Here is a 27,846-nt window from a genome sequence, read left to right on the forward strand (position 1 = left end):
CTATATTTCTTGACTGTCCAGTGTTCATCAGAGGACCTCAAGCTACTGCCTTGTCTAAATATCTCTATGTGCATTCCACAAGTACTCTGGTACCTGAGCAGGTGCTTCCTTCGTGTAGTGCATCCCTGACATATCAAGGGGATGTCCTACAGTTCTCCATCCTGTAACGGAGGTCCAGAAATCTGCAGCCAAGACCATCACAGAATCAGTTGTGCATTTGGTTTAGACTCTCCACTCTGTTCCAAACTAAAGGACCACAATCAATTCTGGGAGTGATGCTGTAAATTATGAACTGTGCTCATAATCTGTGTGTGAGGCCAGTAGTCGTCACCACTTTCACCAGCCGCCCATACAAACTGACAATGGCCTCGGAACCTAAGTGACATACGACATTGGTGCCAACATGAGCTACAACTTGCTGACAACTGCACCCTAAGTGCTCAATAGCTGCAGGCAGGTCCTCCTTCGTATCTTAGGTGAAGACCCCGCTTCAGACATACTGAATGCTCATTGGGTCTCTTTCTGGCTGCGGATGTTATTTTTGTAAGCGGCTCCATAACAAATCTATCATTGGACTTCTGTTAACTAGCAGACCCCTACACCTGTGTGCTGCTGTTGAAGGAGCAGCCACCTGTCCATTCACAGGGTGAATGGGCAAGAGCAGACAGCCAGCCTCCACATTGATTCTCTGCCTCAAGTGATATGAACGTTTTATCACATGCCACTCACCCTGCAGTAAAGGTGGATCCACTATGTCATGTACACACCACTGTGCATAGTCAATAGAAACCATTGGCTAAATAAACAACACCTAAGACATCTCACGCAACATGCCAGATTGTTTGCTACCACTACACTCTGAGGCAAGAGCCTGAAGGCGATTAAATGTGATCAAAAGCATCTTTATCATTTCATGAACTTTGGCCAGCACCTCTTGTTCCACAAACAGCATACACACATCCTATCCATCCTAATACTACAAACTTAAGAATTAACAAAAAGAAAAACAGCATAGAAAGCTAAGTACGTAATTGCTGCTTTCCTGGTGTGTCACCAAGAGAGACTTACACATTACTGAGCTGTGTAGCTGGCTGTTGAAAAAATAACAACTGTGCTACAGATTTCATGAATCTAGACTTTACAATTACTAAAACGCAAGACTGTAAATCATATGGAGAGAATTTGTCAGTAACTCTGCCCTCCAGCATTAATTTTCCATTTAAAGGTACTTTTTATTTGTTCAGCATCTGTTTACTCTTTTAGAGTGATCTCTCATTGTTGCTCGACAGTCCTTTGATGTTACAGATATTTTTTTCTTTGTTCAAAAGTTTTTTGTTTGTTTGGTGATCTTTTTCTTTGTTTCCTAATTTTTTTTCTTTATTGTAAAATTGTTTTCCACCACTTATTGTATGATCACATCTGCCCAACAACCTTTTGCTTGTTTGTAGAGACTTCTTTCCTTGATTGATATCTGTTTCTGTCTTATACTGTTACCTTTCCCAGTGTTAGCCACAATATCCTTTTATTATCAATATTATCAACTACCTTAATTGTGTACCTTCTACTTACACGTCTGCTGTAAACATGCCCCTGTCATAGACAGTGTTTGACCTTTGACACTGCCTCTAGAGGCCTCACCTTGTAAGTTTCTGCCTACAGCTGCAAATCCATCTTCACACAAATCCCTTCTTAAATTCTGTACTGATGAATCCTTAACCCTCTTGACTGCCTCTACCAAACCTCATTTCCGAAAAGCTTCTTTCTCCATTTAACACTCCATACTGTTTAGCCCCTGGATTGAGAGAAAACTTAGTGTTATAATTGATCAAAAAAATCTCACATCGCCATTGGAATCTATCTGCCATTTTGGCCAAATACCCAAGAATGTTGTGCCCTTCTCTACCTTCTTTTACAAACAGCATCCATTTCACTACCCTTAAAAACCCTAAACTTCATCATAGCACATAAACCCATCTTGGTCCTCATGCTTAACCTGTCACACCCAGAATGTCTTCCAAAGAGACCTGATCAAAGCTGTAATAGTTTGCCATCACCTCATAACAGGCCCATTTAGTCTTAAACCTCTCTGTTCCAGATCATCGGTTCTATCAAAAGGCACACCCTTAAAACCCATACCTATATGTTATCACATCAATCTCATAAAAGGTCTCCTCTTATTCATTTGGACTCACAACTGACACTGCCACATTACCTTTCAGTTCTGACCCACAAACACCAGAACAAGCAACAAATCCTGCTGAACAGTTCTGACTTCAAACCCCAAAGGTTCCTCTTCCCTTACAACAAATTTTTCCTCTGCAGACAATCTAGGAATTACATACACCCGGTATCACTGTCCAGTCCTTGAAAAATATCTCTAGAATCTCAAAACTTAATCTGGCTGAGTTCCATGACCTGAAAGCAGATTATTTAAACATGATTCCCTTGTGAACTAAAACTCTGCTGCTGTGGTTCATGCCCACGTGAAGTATGTGGCAAAGGAACTACAGCTACTCTTGAACACTCTGACTCATCATGTGTTCCTCATGACTCAATTTGTTCTGCTCAGATTGAGCTGCAGAAGAACCTAAAAAAAAAATCCAGGCCTCTCAAAGGTGCCTTCATAGAACTCCTTCGCACCCCTGATATGCACACCCCTGTATTCTACTGTTCTAACTGGGAACCTAGGAAACACACAGTTCTAAATAACTAATATTTATTGGTTCATGGAGTGACTATGACAGTGTGAGTACACAGAGAGTAATCACAACTGGAGTACATTTTGCAATTGAGAGTGCTCAGAGATCCATGCATGCACTATGAAGATACAATTCCTGGCAGGTGCCATTGGTGTCACACTGGAAGCGTACATTGGATCAGATGGCGTCTGTCGGCGATTGGGCTGCCCCTGGCGGACATTGCAGGCATTGTGTGTCACGTCATTTGAATGCTGATGTGCTCCACACTGACCATACTGGCCTGACTTATGACTGCAGTAGGTGCAGTAACCAGCAGATTACTTACTACACTCCTCCTCCCCTGCAGGGGGGGAGGGCCAGACATTGCCATCCTTGGTGCTGCGACTGCCGGGACATCCATGGGATCTGCAGCGGCAGCTAAATAAAGGTGTGAGCAGATCAGGAACTGCTGGAACAGATGTGTACGGATGATAGCGCATGGGGTGAGAGCTCTCCACTGTCCTGGGCATCTGGTAGACAGGACCGGCAATGGAAGAGAGGTCACCTCGACATTGGGGTTCATGCCGAAGTGCGTCAGCTCGGGAACCAATGGTGGCCAACCCTGGAGATGAAGAGCTGGAGATGACAGCCCTGCTGCAATTCCTGTTGCTGACACTGCCTTAGTACAGAGGAAGGTGCTGGAACCAGCCACAGGAAGCAGAGGCGGAGAACAGGAAACTAGCAGCACCAGATTAATGGACAGCACTAGAAGAATGGCCAGACGGTGGATAAATAGGTGGTGGCAGATGAACAGGCAGCAGCAAATGAACAGGCAGTGTAAGGTCTCTGGCCTGTGGAGGTGGCCCGGTGCCCATCCTGAGACGCAACTGGTTATGGTGGTGCACAATGAGCTGATTGTCAGTGCAGACCATGAAGATGTAGCTTCTGTGCCGGCTGTGGATGATGGCTGGGATCAAGAGAGGATTCTGTCCAAAACCTTTGGCCCAGACAGGTGTGCTCGGTATGAGCTTTGACAAAACCGGTGCTGCTCGGGCACTCCCTCTCAGTAGCAAGCAGTTGAGGAATGCGTGGTGCCACCTCCTGACTCGGAACATTTGCGACAGGCCACAACAAAGTGTTCCACCTCACGATCGATGGCAGGCCAAAAACACATGGTGGCGGTCTAGCAGTTTCATGTGAGAGGTCCCCCAATGACCTTGATGTAATAAACAGTGAGCCTCTCACTGCAGAGCTGCTGGGATCACAATGTGGCAAGTAAACTTGTCTATTGACAAAAGAAGAATACCATCCAACAGGGAGAAACAATGGTGAAATGCTAGGGTGCCCCTTATTTTCCATCTTCAGTAACTTTGAGCACTCACCATTCAGTATTGTTTGAATTGCTCTAAAACATTTCTGCACAAAATTTTGTTGCGATTGAAGCTCTGTAACACATGCTAATGTGAGTGTGAATTCCATGAGCAATGTGATCTTTCACATTGTTTGCAGACATTGCACTGATGTCACTTCAGCTTACCAGTATGTGCACTTACAGTGCAGTCAGTTGTTTATTTGTTAGCGATCATGTTACACTTATTTTCCATTCGCTATCTAAGCAGTCACATCAATTGCACAGTGCCAAGGTAAGCGAGTTTTTAATGGGAGATAAACAACAAATGACTGAACACAAATTACCATAAAATTGACAAGTGCTGCAAGTTTTATTTTATAACACACGGGAAGTAAAATTAATTGTTAGTGAAAGTGCTAATCTTGTGGTTTGCGAGTGCATTATATTTTGGGAGAAAGCAAGAATTCTGATGAGCTATTCGGCATTGTTCACAAACACTTGTTAACGTGAATTCAGAGTTATGTACCATAGAGAGATGATTATAAATAATTTGGACAATTTATTTGATATCACATGTGCCAGTCTCTACAAAAATCAAGTTCAAAAAAGAAAGAATGTTTTTATCTCGACCAGTGCCAGTACCCACTGGCTGCCTTCCAAGAGCACACTGAATACTTATGAATAGAGAAAATTTTTTGAGGCAAAGTAAGCCCTCTAGCACAACCCATAATAATTCTGAAGGTAGTGCAAAGCCCAGCCCATCAGGCCACACCTGCTGCATCATGAGCACAACCTGTTCTGCTGCCATAGCAGAGGTGGTATTGGAACTGGTGATGGGAAAACTGTCCACCATGTGCCTTGCTTTCGTATCCATTTGAAAACAAGGCAGCTCCTCCTGGTAAAACGAGGGATGAGGGCCTATGGGGAGTCAGAATATCCATCTTTGTGTATTTGCGACATAGGACAAAAATGGACCTCATAATTGTAACTTGACAAAAATAGGGCTTAATGATGAATATGATGGGCATCTTTGTCCAGTAAGGATGCTAAACAGGGAAATGAAGAGCTTACGGTATGGTAATCAACTGAAACTTTGCACATGAAATTTGTTTGTGACATAGACAATGGCAAGAGCTTCCTTTTCCACCTGAGAATAATGTTATTGAGCTGAGGTGAGTGTTTTCAATGCAAAGGCAATGGGCTGTTCAGAGGCATTGGAATGGCGATGGGCCAGGACTGCCCCCATCCCATACCCAAATGTGTTCATGGCCAGGACCAGATGTATGCTGGGTTGAAATTTTGCAAGACACTGCATGCAGTGAAGACTGTCTTTGAGCTGCACAAAAGCACACACACACAGGATGTAGACCAAACAGGAGGAGTATTTTTTTGAAGCAGCAAATGCAAGCTGTGGGCAATAGTAGCCACTCTGGGAATGAACTTGTGATATTATGCCACTTTGCCAGGGAATGCTGGAAGAGTTGCTTGCCCTGCTGGAACTAACAGACCAGTATCTCAAGTCTATCGTGTAGAGCGTCCCATTCTACAGAGATACCAACTTCTTCCTGGAGCTTCTCAAATATAAATGTCACCTCCCTTCCATTGAAATGAACCTTGGCACTATCAGTGTAATTTGCAGCCCTTGAAAACTGCTTCTCCATCAGTCTCCTAAAAGTCTTACAAAATTGCCTTGTTCATTATCACACAAAGCACCTTCATCCCCATCCATAATTTATTCGCCTACGAGAACCAGACTTGCAAGCAAATCAGGGAGCTCTGTTGGTTCTTATGCACATTTTCAGGTGCAACAGGGAAGATGCACATTTCAGTTCCTAGAAGCTGACTTGGTTCAAGTTCATTGTTGATATCTTTGTAGTTTGGAATCATGGTGAAGAAGAACTCAAGTTCCTTCAATAGCTTGACCTTATTTTCCGAATGAAATTAATATGTTCACTCATCAAATCCATCTCAATGAGGCTTGTATCCCAATGTGAATCAACAACAAAGCAATCTACAAGCAATAATATATCCACTCAGTCTGGTGTCACCCCTTTCACATGAGACACCACCTTCTCTGCAGCTTAGGCAGCCACAGTAATCATATCTACTTTAACAAACATAAATTGTCTGCCTTGGGGTATCCAGTACCCAATTGTTGGGCATGTTCTGTGACTTAAAAGACCTGTGTGCCTAATACACGATATTGTCTACTCAGAACCTCCAGAACAACAGGTTTTTCGTAGGCCCAAAGGGGGGGAACTTGCAATTCAACATGTACTGTCATCCTACCATTTCCCTAATCTCTACTAGTTAAACTGCCCCCTCCCTTCCTCCTGTTTTCAATCGAATTTTATGCTTTTTAGAGTTCCACTTTAACATCCTTTTTTTATCTCCCAGCAACATATGTGCCATTTACAAAGAGGTCCGTTCCATGAACATTGCAATGGCAACAGAAGGGTTAAAGAGGAAACAGAAATTACTTCGCAGACCACTAAATAAAGATGTGAGGAAAAGACTGATTGAGGCCTGGTGGGTAACGGGAAGAGAGGATATATTGAAGAGCAAGTTCCCATCTCCGGAGTTCAGATAGGTTGGTGTTGGTGGGAAGTATCCAGATAACCCGGACGGTCTAACACTGTGCCAAGATGTGCTGGCCGGGATGATTGGGTTTGTGAATTTTAGGTAGAAGGTAGGGGTGCGGGGTGTCGGTGGGGTCAGGAGGTTGATGGAGTCAGGTGAAAGGTTTTGCAGGGGGCCTAAGGTTCTGAGGATTCCTTGAAGCTCCGCCTGGACATCGGGAATGGGATTACCTTTGTATGTGGTGTTGTCTGAAAGCTGACGCAGTCCCTCAGCCACATACTCCCGACAATTAAGTACCACGGTCGTGGAACCCTTGTCTGCTGGAAGAATGACGATGGATCGGTCAGCCTTCAGATCTCGGATAGCCTGGGCTTCAGCAGTGGTGATGTTGGGAGTAGGATTAAGGTTTTTTAAGAAGGATTGAGATGCAAGGCTGGAAGTCAGAAATTCCTACCTTCTACCTTCTTCCTAAAATTCACAAACCCAATCATCCCGGCCGCCCCATTGTAGCTGGTTACCAAGCCCCCACAGAACGTATCTCTGCCTACGTAGATCAACACCTTCAACCCATTACATGCAGTCTCCCATCCTTCATCAAAGACACCAACCACTTTCTCGAATGCCTGGAATCCTTACCCAATCCGTTACCCCCGGAAACCATCCTTGTAACCATTGATGCCACTTCCTTATACACAAATATTCCGCACGTCCAGGGCCTCGCTGCGATGGAGCATTTCCTTTCACGCCGATCACCTGCCACCCTACCTAAAACCTCTTTCCTCATTACCTTAGCCAGCTTCATCCTGACCCACAACTTCTTCACTTTTGAAGGCCAGACATACCAACAATTAAAGGGAACAGCCATGGGTACCAGGATGGCCCCCTCGTACGCCAACCTATTCATGGGTCGCCTAGAGGAAGCCGCCTTGGTTACCCAGGCCTACCAACCCAAAGTTTGGTACAGATTTATTGATGACATCTTCATGATCTGGACTCACAGTGAAGAAGAACTCCAGAATTTCCTCTCCAACCTCAACTCCTTTGGTTCCATCAGATTCACCTGGTCCTACTCCAAATCTCACGCCACTTTCCTTGACGTTGACCTCCATCTGTCCAATGGCCAGCTTCACACGTCTGTCCACATCAAACCCACCAACAAGCAACAGTACCCCCATTATGACAGCTGCCACCCATTCCACATCAAACGGTCCCTTCCCTACAGCCTAGATCTTCGTGGCAAACGAATCTGCTCCAGTCCGGAATCCCTGAACCATTACACCAACAACCTGACAACAGCTTTCGCATCCCGTAACTACCCTCCCGACCTGGTACAGAAGCAAATAACCAGAGCCACTTCCTCACCCCCTCAAACCCAGAACCTCCCACAGAAGAACCACAAAAGTGCCCCACTTGTGACAGGATACTTTTCGGGTACTGGACCAGACTCTGAATGTGGCTCTCCAACAGGGATACAACTTCCTCAAATCCTGCCCTGAAATGAGATCCATCCTTCGTGAAATCCTCCCCACTCCACCAGGAGTGTCTTTCCGCCGTCCACCTAACCTTCGTAACCTGTTAATTCATCCCTATGAAATCCCCAAACCACCTTCCCTACCCTCTGGCTCCTATCCTTGTAACTGCCCCCGGTGTAAAACCTGTCCCATGCACCCTCCCACCACCACCTACTCCAGTCCTGTAACCCGGAAGGTGTACACGATCAAAGGCAGAGCCACGTGTGAAAGCACCCACGTGATTTACCAACTGACCTGCCTACACTGTGATGCATTCTATGTGGGAATGACCAGCAACAAACTGCCCATTCGCATGAATGGACACAGGCAGACAGTGTTTGTTGGTAATGAGGATCACCCTGTGGCTAAACATGCCTTGGTGCACGGCCAGCACATCTTGGCACAGTGTTACACCGTCCGGGTTATCTGGATACTTCCCACCAACACCAACCTATCCGAACTCCGGAGATGGGAACTTGCTCTTCAATATATCCTCTCTTCCCGTTACCCACCAGGCCTCAATCTCCGCTAATTTCAAGTTGCCGCCACTCATACCTCACCTGTCATTCAACAACATCTTTGCCTCTGCACTTCCGCCTCGACTGACATCTCCGCCCAAACTCTTTGTTTTTAAATATGTCTGCTTGTGTCTGTATATGTGTGGATGGATATGTGTGTGTGTGTGTGTGTGTGTGTGTGTGTGTGTGTGTGAGTGTATACCCGTCCTTTTTTCCCCCTAAGGTAAGTCTTTCCGCTCCCGGGATTGGAATGACTCCTTACCCTCTCCCTTAAAACCCACATCCTTTCAAGTGCTGGCAGGTCGACAGACAAACAAACATACACACAAAATTCAAGCTTTCGCAACAAACTGTTGCCTCATCAGGAAAGAGGGAAGGAGAGGGAAAGACGAAAGGATGTGGGTTTTAAGGGAGAGGGTAAGGAGTCATTCCAATCCCGGGAGCGGAAAGACTTACCTTAGGGGGAAAAAAGGACGGGTATACACTCGCGCGCACACACACACACACACACACACACACACATATCCATCCACACATATACAGACACAAGCAGACAGACTCCTTACCCTCTCCCTTAAAACCCACATCCTTTCGTCTTTCCCTCTTTCCTGATGAGGCAACAGTTTGTTGCGAAAGCTTGAATTTTGTGTGTATGTTTGTGTTTGTATGTGTGTCTGTCGACCTGCCAGCACTTTCATTTGGTAAGTCACATCATCTTTTGAGAGAGAGAGCTGCTGCAGCACTGAGGTGTTGCCATATCTTCAATGTTTGTTTGTTAGTTTCATCTTGGAGTTTCCATTATGATAATATGATTCAGTAATTGCGACATAAGTCAAGCTCACATGTGCTATAATTGAAAGAGCAATGGAAACTATGTAGTGAGATATACGCGTGCGTGCTAAAAAGTAATGCCTCCGAATGTTTTATGTGATAACTCTTAAGCATTTTAAATAAAACATACATTATTAACATTCTACTTTTTTGTTCTTTATCTCTACATATTTATTTCTCAACATAATCACTCGGGTGATAAATATATTGCTTTCAATGAGAGACCAGTTTGTTGATAGCATCACTGGAGAATGTTTGACTTTGTTGATAGAGCCACAACCTCACCTCTACTTGCATTGCTTCACCACTATCAAAATTAGTCCATGAAGGTGTCCTTTAAGTTTTGAAAACTGATGAAAATTGGATAGGACCAAGATGGGACTGTATGGAGGATGATCTTTGACAGTGAACACAAAGCATCGGACTACTGCGGATGTCACAGCACTCATGTGTAGTCTGACATTGTTGTGCTGAAGGAAACAAACTTGATTACACCATGCCGTTTCTCACGCACTGACACAGTTACATTATGCACTATCATGTTACATGCTACAGTTTCGAGTCCTGTAGTGGTAGACAGCTGCAAATACAGGGCTATGAGAAAGCGTATGTCGTGCTTGAAATGCACTCACATCAGTCAGTCATAACAGTGCAACGACACTTCAGGACGAAGTTCAACAAAGATCCACCAACTGCTAACTCCATTCGGCGATGGTATGCGCAGTTTAAAGCTTCTGGGTGCCTCTGTAAGGGGAAATCAACGGGTCGGCCTGCAGTGAGTGAAGAAACGGTTGAACGCGTGCGGGCAAGTTTCACGCGTAGCCCGCGGAAGTCGACGAATAAAGCAAGCAGGGAGCTAAACGTACCACAGCTGACAGTTTGGAAAATCTTACGGAAAAGGCTAAAGCAGAAGCCTTACCGTTTACAATTGCTACAAGCCCTGACACCCGATGACAAAGTCAAACGCTTTGAATTTTTGGCGCGGTTGCAACAGCTCATGGAAGAGGATGCGTTCAGTGCGAAACTTGTTTTCAGTGATGAAGCAACATTTTTTCTTAATGGTGAAGTGAACAGACACAATGTGCAAATCTGGGCGGTAGAGAATCCTCTCGCATTCGTGCAGCAAATTCGCAATTCACCAAAAGTTAATGTGTTTTGTGCAATCTCACAGTTTAAAGTTTACAGCCCCTTTTTCTTCTGCGAAAAAAACGTTACAGGGCACGTGTATCTGGACATGCTGGAAAATTGGCTCATGCCACAACTGGAGACTGACAGCGCCGACTTCATCTTTCAACAGGATGGTGCTCCACCGCACTTCCACCATGATGTTCGGCATTTCTTAAACAGGAGATTGGAAAACCGATGGATCGGTCGTGGTGGAGATCATGATCAGCAATTCATGTCATGGCCTCCACGCTCTCCCGACTTAACCCCATGTGATTTCTTTCTGTGGGGTTATTTGAAAGATTCAGTGTTTAAACCTCCTCTACCAAGAAACATGCCAGAACTGCGAGCTCGCATCAACGATGCTTTCGAACTCATTGATGGGGATATGCTGCGCCGAGTGTGGGAGGAACTTGATTATCGGCTTGATGTCTGCCGAATCACTAAAGGGGCACATATCGAACATTTGTGAATGCCTAAAAAAACGTTTTGAGTTTTGTATGTGTGTGCAAAGCATTGTGAAAATATCTCAGATAATAAAGTTATTGTAGAGCTGTGAAATCGCTTCAATCATTTGTAATAACCCTGTATTTATACATGATAAATAAAGGTGTAGAATGTTAACGTTTGTTTTAATTAAAAAGCTGTTAAGACTTTTCACATAAAAAATTAGGAGACGTTACTTTTCAGCACGCCCTCGTACAATACTTTAGGTGATTACACTTTTTTAGAAAAAAGGTAAACCTGTCATTGACCAGAAAGTTGGTTTGAACACTACAGTGCTATACTAGGCATTGTCTTATTGTAGATGGTGTGCTCCATGCCTTCTTCTGACCCTTAAACTGATGTATCAAGCCAGTTACAGCGGGACCTACACTTTAACATGGACTCTAATCCTCAGTGCAGTTCGACATTTTTAACATTACCAAATCTGGGTAACTGACAGAAAGAAATCATTGGACTGACCTGGGACTGAACCACCCATATTTGGAGTTGTAGACTGACGTTTACACACAGAGCCACGAAACCAATCTATAGGACTGAAAGTTTGTGACTGGCAGGAATATATTTTTGTATGCTGATAAAACACTGTTCTTTTATAGAATCTCTGATAAAGAGTGCAACTAAATCAAATACAGGGTGAGGCAGAAAGGACGGATGTTTTTAGAACAGCTAGTATTTATAGGCTCAGGCAGTCAGAGTGGGGGGAGTGATGTGGTAATGTGATCGGTAGCTCCTGCCTTTTTGTTTAGTCAAGGTCATGGAGCCATGGACTGTGCAACATCGTTTGTTTAGCTATGATAGTTTTGTGCACAATAGTGAGTCTATCGTTGCAGTGCAGTGTGAGTTTCGTCGCCATTTCAATCTCGCTAGATATGATAGTGTTCCCACTTGTAACACCATTTTACATTGGGTAGAATGATTTTGAACATGAGGAACAGTTATGAACAAAAAACCAGCAGGAGCTCCTCGCTCCATTCAGACACAAGAAAATGTGGAAAGAGTTCAGCAAGCCATACTGCGTAGGCCTGGTTGATCTACTAGAAGACACTCGGCTGAGCTGGGCCTCAGTAATCGCTTGGTAAGGCATATTTTGCATACTAACCTAAAATTTCATCCCTACAAAATGGCCATTGTGCAAAAATTAAACCCAAGAGATTATGAACAGCGGCTAAATTTTGTCCGAGAAATGGAGGCCATATTTGAGCAAAATGACAACATTATTTTGCTTATGAGTGATGAAGCTCTTTTCCATTTGAATGGAATGGTAAATCATCAGAACTGTCATTATTGGGCCAGTAAAACCCAAAACTACAGCTAGAGAAACCATTATATAGTCCCAAAGTGACAGTTTGGTGTGCTGTGACAGGTACAGATGTTATTGATCCATACTTTTTCAAAGACGAGAATGGGACACTGTAACCGTAACCTCTGAATGATGAGATGATCACTGAATTCTTCCTACCTGAATTAAGAAGAAAATGTATTCCTATTCGCAGAGTGTGGTTTCAGCAGGATGGAGCTACAGCTCACATGGCAAGATTGAATATGGAAGCAATGAAGACTTTTTTCATGGTAGAGTTATTTCCCAGTTCGGGGACTTTCGTTGGCCTCCTTGTTCCCCTGAGCTATCCATGTGTGACTACTTTTTGTGGGGTTACCTCAAATCATGTGTGTACGTGCATAAATCAAGTACACTTGAAGAACTAAAGGAAGCTGTTCGTCTGGAAATCGTCCAAATAGATAGAGGCATGTTGTAGAGAGTTGAAGCCAACTTCCGAGAGTGCCTTGAGAAGTGCAGCGCTGAAAATGGTCGTCACCTCGGAGAGTTGTTTTTAAGCATTAATTTTGTTAAATGGCAACATTATTTGTGTGTTATTCTGTAATTAAATTTTTTTAAGCACTCCTAATGATGTATTGTTTATTTGAAAACTGTTCATCCTTTGTGCCTCACCCTGTATAACTGTTGAGTATTGGGTGGGAGAGGTATAAACATAAAAATGTCTGTGTGTGGGGGGGGATTTATATGAGGGTTGGAACTTAAATAGTGGCAACTATTTATTCACAACCGATACAAAAGAGTTACATATTTGCACCTGTTACTGTCCTTCAAAGTAGTCACCCGCGTTGTGTAGAACCCGTTGCTAGCGATGTGGAAGGCGTAGTATACCGTTAGCAGAGCCTGTTCTGTTGATGGTGCAAATGGAGCAGTCTACTGCCTGTTGAATCTCTGTAACTGTTCTGAAGCGATTGCCACAAAGTGGTTCCTTCATCTTCGGAATCAAATCGAAGTCACAAGGAGGACTTAAGTCCGGAGAGTATGGTGGATGGTACAGTACTTCCCAGTCCCATCGACCGAACAGAGCAGCCACAGCTTGCACTGTATGCTCCCGCAGCCCGCACATTGTTGTGCAAAATGATGGGTGGGTTGCGCAGAAGGTGTTGCTGCTTCTTTCACAAAGCTGGTCGCAGGTGATGCTCCAAAAATCAACAGTAATACTGTGCATTGATGGTCTGCTGTGGAGGAATGTAACGCATTAGGATAACACCATCACAGTCGTACACAAGAATCACCATAACATTCACCATACTGGGGCTCTGATGCACTTTCGACTTTTGCGGCGACCCAAAATGATGCCATTCGTTGGATTGGTGCTTCAGTTTGGGCTTGTAAGATGTGGCCCCTTGTCTCATCCAGTGTTACAATACGGTGTAAGAAAGCCTCTCCATTGTGCTCATAGTGCTCCAAGTGCATCTTGAGCAGTGTCATAACGCATCCATTTCTGCATTTCCATCAAGTCATGTGGAACCCATCGAGATGCAGTTTTTCACATGCCTAGGCATTCCTTCAGGATGCAAAGCACACTCGTATGCACTAATCCGGTTTTGTGGGTGAGCTCACAAATCGTATGGCATTGATAACTGTCCACTAATGCGGCAACAGCATGCACTTCTTCTACAGAGATGCTAGGATGACCTGCCCAATGCATGTCTACCACAGTTTGCCGATCTTCATTGAAGGCTCTTACCCAACTATTCTGTATGGCAATGCCGATTACCCACATGTCTCTTGAAGAGCATGATGACACTGTCGTGCTGTTCGACCTCTGGCACATTCAATCTTGATCCAACTCCATTGTTTCTGTTTCAAAAACATGGTGACACTGTTACATTAGACTGCTCGCTCACAAGTGACTGTTTTTTCCTCGATTGTGCGCACGCCGATGACGTGGAACGGGCAAGTCCATTTGCTCGAAGGTAAGGTAGGTATGTCAAAAATGTGTACTATCAGCAACAGTAGTAGATTCCATTGCATCGTGTCTCCACAGCAGTGTTGCAACTATTTAAGTTCCAACCTATGTATATTGAAACAGCTGTAGGAATCTTCATAACTGCAGCATGCAATACATTAAATAAATGACTGAGTTTGTGCTTAGCTGTAGTTTGATGGTGGCCATTAATATGGCTGTTTCTGTAAAATTTGTTATTTGTCATACTTCCATAGAACAGTACACTGTGTTCACAAGAAGTATTGTGGTTTTACATTCCATTGGTGGTGAGATAATGAGAGACAGAATACAACCTCAGTTTGGACAACGATGGGGTAGGAACTCAGCTAAGTCCTTCTCAGAGGAATCGTCTTGGAATTTTTTGCTAAGTCATCAAGGAAAACAGTAGATAACCCAAATCTGTGTGGCTACAGGGGGATTTCAATACCAGTCTTCTCAATGTGAGTTCAGTTTCTTAATGACTGCAGTACATGGTTTGATCACCGTAATTACAGCACAGAAATTAGTAGATGTCATTAGTGCTTTAATACATGATCCTACCATGGTAGGATAGAAAATGCCAGCAACAATACTGCAGTAGGAAGAGATGAATTGGTGTATGGGGGTAGGTCTTCCAACAGGTTTGTCCAATGGAAAATTATGTTCAGTTCTGCAGAAATTTTTACGAAGTCTCAGACGGTGTTCAGGAAAGATAGAGTCGGCAGAATTGGTGGTGGAGTGTTTGTGTCTGTCAGTAGTGGTTTATCTTGTAGTGAAGTCGAAGTAGATACTCCGTGCGAATTGGTATGGGTGGAGGTTATACTTAACAGCTGAACTAAGTTAATAATTGGCTCCTTCTACCGACCCCCAGACTCCGATGATATAGTTGCGGAACAGTTCAGAGAAAATTTGAGTCTCGTAACAAATAAATACCCCACTCATACGGTTATAGTTGATGTGGACTTCAACCTTCCCTCGATATGTTGGCAAAAATACTTGTTCAAAACCAGTGGTAGGCAGAAAACATCTTCCGAGATTGTCCTAAATGCTTTCTCCGAAAATTATTTTGAGCAGTTAGTCCACGAACCCACGCGAATTGTAAATGGTTGCGAAAACACACTCGACCTCTTAGCCACAAACAATCCAGAGCTGATAGAGAGCATCATGACTGATACAGGGATTAGTGATCACAAGGTCGTTGTAGCTAGGCTCAATACCGTTTCTTCCAAATCCACCAGAAACAAACGCAAAATAATTTTATTTAAAAAAGTGGATAAAGTGTCACTAGAAGCCTTCCTAAGAGACAATCTCCATTCCTTCCGAACTGACTATGCAAATGTAGACGAGATGTGGCTCAAATTCAAAGATATAGTAGCAACAGCAATTGAGAGATTCATACCTCATAAATTGGTAAGAGATGGAACTGATCCCCCGTGGTCCACAAAACCGGTCCGAACTCTGTTGCAGAGGCAACGGAAAAAGCATGCGAAGTTCAGAAGAACACTAAATCCCGAAGATTGGCTAAAATTTACAGACGCACGAAATTTGGCACGGACTTCAATGCGAGATGCCTTTAATAGGTTCCACAACGAAACATTGTCTCGAAATTTTGTAGAAAATCTGAAGAAATTCTGGTCGTATGTAAAGTACACAAGCGGCAAGACGCAGTCAATACCTTCGCTGCGCAGTGCCGATGGTACTGTTACCGACGACTGTGCCGCTAAAGCGGAATTATTGAACGCAGTTTTCCGAAATTCCTTCACCAGGGAAGATGGATGGAATATTCCAGAATTTGAAACACGAACAGCTGCTAGCATGAGTTTCTTAGAAGTAGGTACCTTAGGGGTTGCGAAGCAACTCAAATCGCTTGATACGGGCAAGTCTTCAGGTCCAGATTGTATACCTATTAGGTTCCTTTCAGATTACGCTGATACAATAGCTCCCTACTTAGCACTCATATACAACCGCTCGCTCACCGATAGATCTGTACCTACAGATTGGAAAATTGCGCAGGTCGCACCAGTGTTTAAGAACGGTAGTAGGAGTAATCCATCTAACTACAGACCTATATCATTGTCGTCGGTTTGCAGTAGGGTTTTGGAGCATATACTGTATTCAAACCTTATGAATCACCTCGAAGGGAACGATCTATTGATACGTAATCAGCATGGTTTCAGAAAACATCGTTCTTGTGCAACACAGCTAGCTCTTTATTCGCACGAAGTAATGGCCGCTATCGACAGGGGATCTCAGGTTGATTCCTTATTTCTAAATTTCCGGAAAGCTTTTGACACCGTTCCTCACAAGCGACTTCTAATCAAGCTGCGGGCCTATGGGGTATCGTCTCAGTTGTGCGACTGGATTCGTGATTTCCTGTCAGGAAGGTCGCAGTTCGTAGTAATAGACGGCAAATCGTCGAGTAAAACTGAAGTGATATCAGGTGTTCCCCAGGGAAGCGTCCTGGGACCTCTGCTGTTCCTGATCTATATAAATGACCTGGGTGACAATGTGAGCAGTTGTCTTAGGTTGTTCGCAGATGATGCTGTAATTTACCGTCTAGTAAGGTCATCCGAAGACCAGTATCAGTTGCAAAGCGATTTAGAAAAGATTGCTGTATGGTGTGGCAGGTGGCAGTTGACGCTAAATAACGAAAAGTGTGAGGTGATCCACATGAGTTCCAAAAGAAATCCGTTGGAATTCGATTACTCGATAAATAGTACAACTCTCAAGGCTGTCAATTCAACTAAGTACCTGGGTATTAAAATTACGAACAACTTCAGTTGGAAAGACCACATAGATAATATTGTGGGGAAGGCGAGCCAAAGGTTGCGTTTCATTGGCAGGACACTTAGAAGATGCAACAAGTCCACTAAAGAGACAGCTTACACTACACTCTTTCTTCCTCTGTTAGAATATTGCTGCGCGGTGTGGGATCCTTACCAGGTGGGATTGACGGAGGACATCGAAAGGGTGCAAAAAAGGGCAGCTCGTTTTGTATTATCACGTAGTAGGGGAGAGAGTGTGGCAGATATGATACGCGAATTGGGATGGAAGTCATTACAGCAAAGACGTTTTTCGTCGCGGCGAGATCTATTTACGAATTTTCAGTCACCAACTTTCTCTTCTGAATGCGAAAATATTTTGTTGAGCCCAACTACATAGGTAGGAATGATCATCAAAATAAAATAAGAGAAATCAGAGCTCGAACAGAAATTTTTAGGTGTTCGTTTTTCCCGCACGCTGTTCAGGAGTGGAATGGTAGAGAGATAGTATGATTGTGGTTCGACAAACCCTCTGCCAAGCACTTAAATGTGAATTGCAGAATAGTCATGTAGATGTAGACCTGTGTAGGGCAGAGAGCACAGAGATGGACAAGGAAATGTGTAGGATAGAATACCACTTGGAGGCATGAGGTTTAGTATTTTGGGCAGAGTATCTGGCATCTCAGTATCATGGGAAGTACTCAGAGCCCTGGCAAAGGACGTGATAGCAGTTGTGGGTAATAAGGGGATACTGGTCAGAGCATGGTCCACAGTGGCAACACATTAGTTGGTGTTACAGAAAGAAACAATACAGGAAATGATTTTGTGTGCTAACTGTTCTCTTCGACTGAGAATGACAAGGTGAAGTGGATTGAAATGGCTATTGTGATTCCGAAAGATAGAGAAAAGGTGTACCTGTCATGAGTTCAGATCGTAGAAATGCCACCATTTAGTCTGACTCAAAGGAGAAGTTTAAGGTGTTGGGCATATTCTTGCATCCTTGATAGTTCTCAGTATATGTTTGTGGATTTAGCCTTAAGAGAAGAAATAATTGTGGGCCAGAATGTGTTTGGTCAAGCAGTGTAAGGAGAAGATGGTGAGCTTGATTAAAGGTGAGAAAAACAGTTTTCTGTGGCAAGTAGGTCATATTTCTGAGACATATTGGTGTACGGGGACGTAGCGTCAATAATGGCAACCAAGAAGTTAAGTGGTAATGAGATGTGAACTGTGGAAAGGTACTGGAGGAAGTGATTAGTGTCTTGGATGTGGAAATGAGACTGCAAGGCAGTTGTTTAGAGATTGTGATTAATCCGTTTGCCTTGTCAATTTCCATACTAATCCAATCTCATCCTAAATTTTAACTCCCCTTTTCCCTTTTTGCTCTAGCTATGCCACTGTCCTCTTAGATGAATGATTTTGATTGTATTTTCCTAGTGTATGGGAGCTTGTTATTCCCTTTCTCACAGTCCCTGGGTTTTAACATAATTTCATGTTGTCCTTTCTTTCTGTAAGATTTGCTCGTTTCTCTTTCAATATGAACAAGTGGCAGTCCTCAGATAATTCAAAACTAGGATCAGTAGTCAGCAAATGATTGTGATGGTGACAGAATGCTGGACACCAGTCCCCTCGTAATGTCGTCTGTAATAGGTCAGGGTTACCTTGAAACAGCTAAACTCTGCAATTTCATTTATTTCATTATGTTTTTTACATGTACTTTCTCTTCATGTGCATTGTGTGCCTCCCTCCTTTTTCTTGTCCTTTAACTGCCTCCCTTCTTTTTCCCTATTTTTTGACCATTTAATCCTTCACAACTATCTAATTTGTTTATAACTTTTTGCCTATTTCTTATGCATCTCATAGTTGTAGCAGATATGCATCTGATTTCAAAAAGTCCAGACTTGTCACCAACGAGCATCACTTTCAGGAGCATTGATAATGATAAACCAAACTTTTAGCATCTTACACATGATACCTTAATAGTCTTAGTGGCTTCAGTATTTCTTGGTTTGCAGAAACATTTTGTTCAGTACTATGTCACTGCAGTCTACATAAAGATCATTCATGTATTTATATAGACACATTTGCAGTCGGACTGAAGATTGCTGGACACATTATCATAGACAAGAATCATCCACTGAAATAGAGGTAATTTTAGATTTACTGTAAAGAAGTGCAATGGGGTCATAACTCTCCATATTACACATTAATTACTGTGCAAACATTGGTAGTCAAAATCTCAGGGACTTCATAAATTACTTTATTCCTTCTTGTACTAGTAAGTAGAAGCTGAAAAAATAGTTATAGGTGTTTGATGTCTTTTGACTTAACATAGATTCTTAACTGTGGAGATTGTGACAGAGGGCTATGTAATATCCCAGCATGATGAAGTTAAAGGAAAGTCTTGCATTTAATTTCTTTTCAATTAGTGGAGTAAGAAACAGAAAGCTGTTTACACCAGGCTGGGACACTTAAATTTCGGTATTCCCCAGGTTCTATACTTCTTTTTCTTACATACCTCATCAACTTCCTGGTAAGTGTAACAGAAACATACAGAAGATTTTTGTTTGTAAGTGATGCAAGCATAATTCTGACATTCCAATTAAGAACTGAACAGCATAGCAAGTAAAGTACTGGAAAGAGTTTTACAGGTAACATGTTGATTCTCAGTTAAAGTAGAACACAGTACATTAAACTTCTGTTCCCACTAGACTCTACTGATGTAAATCAGGACCAGCCAGAAATTCTGCATCCGTGCGGTGCTCTTCCACATGTGCAACTTCCAGGTCACAGCGTGCATGCCACAGCCATCAGTGTTCATGTAGTGCATGTTTCTATGCACAGATGTTGCTTTATCCACTTGCTGGGATACTCTGTACCAGCACATTCTAGAGCTCTTTCCACAGCTTGCAAGCCAACCATGGGAAGGTATTTCGCGTATTAAACATTTAAAATACTGTCACAGTCTACTCATTGAGACATCTACTTTTATGTTAACAGTTTAACCCAGTAAGACAAGTAATACAGTTAACAACTGTGGGTTTTTATTAAGGCAGCTTGACTGACAGCACATAAATACGCATAATGTTTTTGATGTAGTATTTAAGAAAGAGAGCACTTAGCGGCTTCCAACAAACCTTATTCATGATTTCAAATAACATTAAACTAATGCAAGGTTTCCTATAACTAATTCTCGGTGCCCTCAGTTACACACACATAATTTCTGTCTCACTGACCTCTGAACAGAACTGCAGACCTCTCATTGATCACCTGTTATTTCAATACCATTATTGCTATATCTTTCATCAGTTCCGTCTGAAATCTGCATAATAACCGACAATTAGATGAATGTTATGTTTTATCGACTTCAGCTGAGCGTAGCCCTTCACACATTTAAAAAAAAAAAAAAAAAAAAAAAATTACCTAAATGTAAGTATACATTGGAACAATCAGTTTAATGACCAGTTTTCCTGATAATAATGTAACATGGAGCAGAATGAGGCAATAATGCACAGTTAGTAAACAATAATTTTTAATTATGAAAGGAATAAATCCAAACACATTTATCACTGGTCTTGAGAAATGATATAGTTAATATCGGGCACAAAAGCATGGATCATTGACAAATGCAAGCAGTTGTGAAGATTTTCATCACTTATGCTTGATCGAAACCTTGATTTATTCATTTTCATCACCAAGAAAAATCTTTCACAAACATATGTCGACCTGAACATGGACATAACTCTCGCAGCTTCTCGGTGCAGGCATGGAAATTCTTGTAGTGAAAAATTTTCGTAGAATTCTTTTGTACTTTGCACTGCAAAGAACTTGTCCTTCAGTCTTGTATTGCACTGTAGGTCGATCAGTTCCATCTGTAGATCATTCAGAGCATCTTCAACTGACAACAAGAATGGTCGAGCAAAGAGGCGAATGACAGGAGACAAACTCATAACATCTGCAAATCGTGCTCGAAATTGTTCCTTAATTTTTACAATTATTGACACGTATTCTTGAAATCTAGCACCTTCGTGGACCAGTCCAAGAGTCGGGAAATGTGCAGTGTTTTCTGTCAATAGCTGGCTCTCCCAAAGCGCAAGGTTCCTTTCAAAGTCATTTACTTTTTCCAACATGTCAGAAATTAAATTATTTTCACCTTGCAAACTGACATTCAGGCTGTTCATGTGAGACGTAATGTCCATGACTGAGAAATGCAAGGTCTTATATCCAACAAAGGTCTTCCAACATAGGTTCACTTTTTCCCTTCTCATGTAATAATGTTACTATGACCAAACGTAAATCAAAAAATATTTTCAGCAGTTTACCTCGACTGAGCCAGCATACTTCGGTATAGTAAGGTATGTCGCCGTACTCCACTCCTAATTCCTCCAAGAACCGCAGAAACTGTGTAAGCCCATGTGTCTTCAGATAGTTTATAGTATGCACAACAATTTGCATGACGTTTGCTAACGTTACTGATTTTGCACAAAGTGCCTCTCGATGCAGAATGCAGTGAATTCCATACAACGTCGCGTCTGTGCGCCCTAGCTTTTTGCGCATCCATGCTATAAGTCCTCTCTGATGGCCTTGCATTGATGGTGCTCCATCTGTGGTCACTGAGACTAACCGATTCCAGTCCATACCAACACCATCAATCGCTTGCTCGACAGCTCCAAAACGTCCTTTGTTACACAAAGTGCGTTATCAACACCTTGTATGTATATTACAACCTGGGCTGTATCTGTAAGATCTGTTGTTTCATCAAGCGCAACAGAGAAAGCAACAAAGGCTTTAGCCTTATTTACTAGCTGCCTCTGCACATCGCTGGCCATAGCACTGATATGTCTTGTCACTGTTTGTTTGGATAGACTGATTTCTTGAAACCTGCTAACGTTCGTGGGACACACAAGTTCTGCAGCATCAATCAGACACCCTTTCACAAACTCCCCTTCGGAATAGGGTTTCCCAGATTGTGCAATTCTTAATGCGATTTTAAAACTTGCTCGCAGTGAAGATTTAGTGTGGTTGTCTTTCTGGAAAATTGCAAACAGTACATTGTACAGCGTACAGTAAAATAGACATAAATGTAACACAAGAAACTGAGTTCAATAAGAATCAGTTACTTTGACGTACAGTAAAATCGAGTTGATGTGTCTCATCCATTTTCTTAAGGACATTTAATTTTGCTTGCCATTCTTCACTGTTGAGTACACTACACTCGTCTTTGTGATATGTATTGTAGTGTCTTTCAATTGAAAACTTACGCTGGCCGCCTATTATTCGGCAGCACAGCAAACACTGTGAGTTTTCACCAACGACTACAAAAAAGAATTGCAGTTCTCAGTCATTTTTAACGACTGAGAACATAGATCTTCCGTCCTTTGCTTTTTCACAGTACCTGCCATTTCCCAGTACTTCTCTGTTAAGGGTACGGTCACCAGGGGTAAACGAGACTGGGTATGTTGCGCTCTTGCTTGTACCACATAAACAGGGAAGTGGAGCCACCGCCGTTCATTTAGGACACATGTCTAATAACAGGTGTCGCTGTCGCACACGTGCGCACATGTGCAGCACTTCCACATGTCTGCACACTCTGCAGCGTTTGGCCAGTCCTGCTACTGGGTTCAAGCTAACATCTTTCTATGAACTTCATTGAGACTAATAATATGTGGATGATCCAGTCATGGTATGGCCACATGGAATTTAAATCCTCAAAACTTCTTGAAACATCTAATTTCTGCCCAGCTTAATATAAAAATCATGATGTAAGTAAGAAAGGAAAGCCAGCTACCTTTCTTGATGCATTAGTTAAAGAAGAGCAGCCAGACCCATTATCCATTGGAAAATGTTATAAACATGGCCAGAGACTTCAGTTTAACTAAGATTTGGCATATGGCACACAAGTGTTTAAGCTCTTACTGGTCATCTTATCCAGAGCTGCACAACATTGAGGAAGTGTGTATTGCATAGAATAACAGCTTGGGCGAAGGAAAAAAAATTGTACATCAAATGGCATAGTGGGTGTCAAACTCGGTTAAGGGCGTGACAGCAACAGTAACTCACATATTGAAGTCCAGGCAGCAGCTTACTTAAGGCAGCTGCTTGAAACAGCTGAAGAAGGTAACCAGGTCAGTTGTCAAAGTTTTGGGCACAAAATGCAACTGTCAGCGTGGCTAGAAACTGGAAAAAATATGATTAATCATTCATATTAAGAAAAGCTCTGAAATCGTAATACATATAGTTTCACACTTGTAATTGTATTAGGAAGTTTATGATGACTTTGCAAGTCATTGGAAGAAAAGGACAGCACCTTCTTCCTGAATTGTGTCTTGTAATTGTTGAATAATTTTAGACCAATCTGCAAAAAGAACACAGTGTCAAATTTGATGAGCTAGAAGGCTCACTGATACCACCATGGAAACAGAACAGGTGAATACTTACATCATGGCTACCAAGACATTAGAGTCAAGTTATAAGCGGTTGAGAAAAGTAATCATATGTTCATTAAAAAATTAATAGAATTTGCATGTTTTTTTCCCTACTTGATTTTTATTAAACTTCCAAATTTTTAAATAATTTTGTGAAAAATGGCAAGTATTTCTGCTGCACCTTGTACTTCTGTGTAAAATACATAAATATTTTAATTTGTTTTCAACTTGTTGCACTGTTGTATGTGAACAAATATAAAACAAGACATGCATTCATTATAAAACATATCTCACCAGTCATGTGAATGTGTTTCTATTTATTTGTGTCTCATGCTTTAAGTAATATGAAACATTTGCTAATTGTATTACAGAGATACTTGTCGATCTTCGTGAGGCCATACTACAAGTTGCAAGACATTTCATGTCAATGGATCCCAAACTAAATAAAATTTCTCTTGTACCTGATTATACCATGGAGAGCCATGCAAAAGACCAAGATAATTATGTCAGTGTTTCAAGAAATCGGAAACGGCGAGCTAAAGCACTATTAGGTTTGTCTTTATATCTTTTTACTTTAGTAGTGATACAAGAATATCGGAGTTGTTTAGTACTGTGCTGTAGAAAGATAAAGGAACCATATTCAAATTTACTGTAATCAGTGCCTTGGATGATGTGTAGTGTTTTTATTCAGAGTTTACATTAAGTTTTTCTTTAATGAGTATTTATTTCATAAATTACCTATACTTAAAATAAGCAGGTTCTTGATGGAAACATTATATGGTTCATTTAATTCTCATCCGTAATGCATACAAACTGCTCACATCAATTTCTTTTAGTCATAAAGCATAAAACACTTCCTGTTAGTTCACAACTATTCATCCAGGAGTATCAATAAATTTATAAGTGATTATTGAATAAATGCCTCTCTTCAACTCTTTATGTTGAAAGAGGTAAACAAAGGGAACAGAAAATTTGTTTACTTTGTCGTTACTACAGCTAGTATAAATTCCAAGCAGACATGAGTACAATTATGTGTTCTGTATTTGATGAGTAAACTGCTTTCATCAGTATACAAACAACCTTTATTATAGGAACACAACTTGTTTCATAATATCAGATCACATCTTCAGATGTACATCTGAACAAAATGTAGAAGATGTAAACCTGAGGATGTAGTTTGATATTACAAAACTGGTCATGTTCCTATCAATAAAAGCTCATATAGCTGGAAGCGGTTTACTTATTAAAAATGGATTACCTCAGCTGTGGCTGTCCATGACATAAGACTATTTCTGATAATGTGTTATATTATATGTAAATAAATAAGCATAACTTCTGAATAACAGTAACTGATACTGTTAAGTTGTACTCTATACCACAGGTTCAAAAATACATGGCAGACTGAAACACTGACATCATATGGAAGAATGAAAAAAAAAATAAATAAATAAATTGTCATAATGACATTATAATTCGTCTGTGTATAACTGAAAGGATGACTGATGTTTGTTGAGACTCTCTCTGTTAGGCTTGTATTGTGTGTGGCATTTTAATCAAACATGAGCCTTCAAAAAAAGATGGGTAAACAGACTGTTAAAATATATGTAATCAAGTGATATTGTTATTTTACTAGTCTTTGTCATTCATTTGCCAGATGCCAAATTTGCACATAAGTCCATCAAGGAATACCGGAAAGCTATTGGAAAAATGTCCGCCCTTGGTAGCTGAGTGGTCAGCACTATGGAATGTCATACCTATCGGCCCAGGTTCGATTCCTGGCTGGGTCGGAGATTTTCTCCACTCAGGGACTAGGTATTGTGTTGTCCTTATCATCATCATTTCATCCTCATCGACACGCAAGTCGCTGAAGTGCCGTCAACTCGAAAGACTTGCACCAGGCGAACGGTCTACCTGACGGGAGGCCCTAGCCACATGGCATTTCCTTTGGAAAAAATCATATATATGAGGGGCATTCTGTAAGTAACGCAAATTATTTTTCACTAAAACCATGGTTAAGTCTGTGGGCGAAGCATCTGTCATCAGAAGAACAAGAAGGAAATCCCACTGTGCTTTTCTGTCTCTCCTCTTTTGCAGTCTAGTCATGCTGTCTGGGATCCACATCAGACAGGATTGATGGACCCCAACAAAAAAGTTCTGAGGGGGACAGCTACATTTGTATTATTACGAAATAGGGGAGAGAGCATCATGAATGTGATAAACGAGTGGGTGTGGCAGAATCTTTTCACGAGAAAAACACCAACTTTCTTCTCCAAATGCAAAAATATGTTTTCCTGCCCATCAACATAGGGAGAAATTATCATTTTAGTAAAATAAGAGCTTCCATGGGAAGATTTAAGTGTTAATTTTTCCTGCTTGCTTTCAGAGAGTAGAATGATAGAGAAATAGCTTGAAGGTGGTTCGATGAACCTCTGCCAGGAACTTATTTATGATTTGCAGAGTAGTCATGTGCCGATGTAGACATAGATTGAGATCTTGTACCTTCTGACTCCCACCTCTTTGGCTCACTGAAAGATGGACTCCATAAAGTACTACAGCAATGAAGGGGGACGTTATTAATGCACCAAGAACATGGCTGAGATGCAGACCAGTAGAATGCTACACATTATAAAACATTGTAAAACCATGGAACTGAACAGAGATCATATTGAAAAATAGGGTTTTGTAGCTGTGGTGTGCGTACTGTAAGACCTTCGGTACACACACCATCAGATTATTTGACTTGTCGCTCTAAAGAAGTAGGCGAGTGTCAGCAATAGTGTCTCGTGGTCTTATCGTGGCGTGTTTATCTTCTGCCGTTAGGTCAGACGATAGAAATGCCACTTGCACGCTTAGAGTAGCAGATTGACAGTGACCAACTTTAAACAGAACTTGATTAATTTTCACTAAAAATCATAGAAATTACTTAACTTGATTCTGAATGCTGTTTACAGTTGACGATCTGAAGTTCCTTTGGTCTCGGTACGTTAATCTTATTCTCACATATCTCTGATACTTGACAAAGTGTCTATTCATTTATCTTCATGGCTATGTACAGGAATATGATAATCTTATTAGGCGCTGAAACTTGACTACAGACTAATACAGACTAACGCAGACTAATGCAGACTGATTAATTGGAGGTCTGTACACTCATTATAATACCTCAAGCGTTCAGATATCACTGCGCGATTGTGATCCGCGAGGAGAAAAGGTTCTACGTTAGCAGCAATCTCATTGGCTGCGTTACGTATTAATACGTGGATCGGTGGAAGCAGAATTTGGTCCGTCTCTAAGACAGCGCCATCTCGAAGTGCGGAGATGGACGAGCGCTGCGCCTGCGCTGTTGTGCTTAGCAGGGCGCGCTCTAGTGGGAAAGCTGCGTATGCGCTGATTACGCGGGGCTATGTACACAACAGTAGCTATGTTGTTGTTGTGGTCTTCAGTCTTGAGACTGGTTTGATGCAGCTCTCCATGCCACTCCATCCTGTGCAAGCTCCTTCATCTCCCAGTACCTACTGCAACCTACATCCTTCTGAATCTGCTTAGTGTATTCATCTCTTGGTCTCCCCCTACGATTTTTACCCTCCACGCTGCCCTCCAATACTAAATTGGTGATCCCTCGATGTCTCAGAACATGTCCTACCAACCGATCCCTTCTTCTAGTCAAGTTGTGCTACATGCTCCTCTCCTCCCCAATTCTATTCAATACCTCCTCATTAGTTATGTGATCTAACAATCTAATCTTCAGCATTCTTCTGTAGCACCACATTTCAAAAGCTTCTACTCTCTTCTTGTCCAAACTATTTATCGTCCACGTTTCACTTCCATACATGGCTACACTCCATACAAATACTTTCAGAAACGAATTTCTGACACTTAAATCTATACTCGATGTTAACAAATTTCTCTTCTTCAGAAACACTTTCATTGCCATTGCCAGTCTACATTTTATATCCTCTCTACTTCGACCATCATCAGTTATTTTGCTCCCCAAATAGCAAAACTCCTTTACTACTTTAAGCATCTCATTTCCTAATCTAATTACCTCAGCATCACCCGACTTAATTCGACTACATTCCATTATCCTTGTTTTGCTTTTGTTGATGTTCATCTTATATCTTCCTTTCAAGACACTGTCCATTCCGTTCAGCTGCTCTTCCAGGTCCTTTGCTGTCTCTGACAAAATTACAATGTCATCGGCGTACCTCAAAGTTTTTATTTCTCCTGCATGGATTTTAATTCCTACTCTGAATTTTTCT

The 27,846-nt window shown here is 41.9% G+C and overlaps 1 protein-coding gene across 1 annotated transcript in view; it reads left to right on the forward strand.

Moving 5' to 3' along the window:
• The window catches only part of LOC126259385 (small G protein signaling modulator 3 homolog), a 176,824-nt gene that overhangs the window by 107,442 nt on the left and 41,536 nt on the right, over positions 1–27,846 (forward strand). The window contains exon 11 of the mRNA XM_049956136.1: positions 23,959–24,138. Within this exon, the coding sequence (XP_049812093.1) occupies positions 23,959–24,138 (180 nt within the window). The remainder of the gene's footprint in view (positions 1–23,958; positions 24,139–27,846) is intronic.

This window comes from Schistocerca nitens, chromosome 5 (genome assembly GCF_023898315.1).
Source record: "Schistocerca nitens isolate TAMUIC-IGC-003100 chromosome 5, iqSchNite1.1, whole genome shotgun sequence".
Classification (NCBI taxonomy): domain Eukaryota; kingdom Metazoa; phylum Arthropoda; class Insecta; order Orthoptera; family Acrididae; genus Schistocerca; species Schistocerca nitens.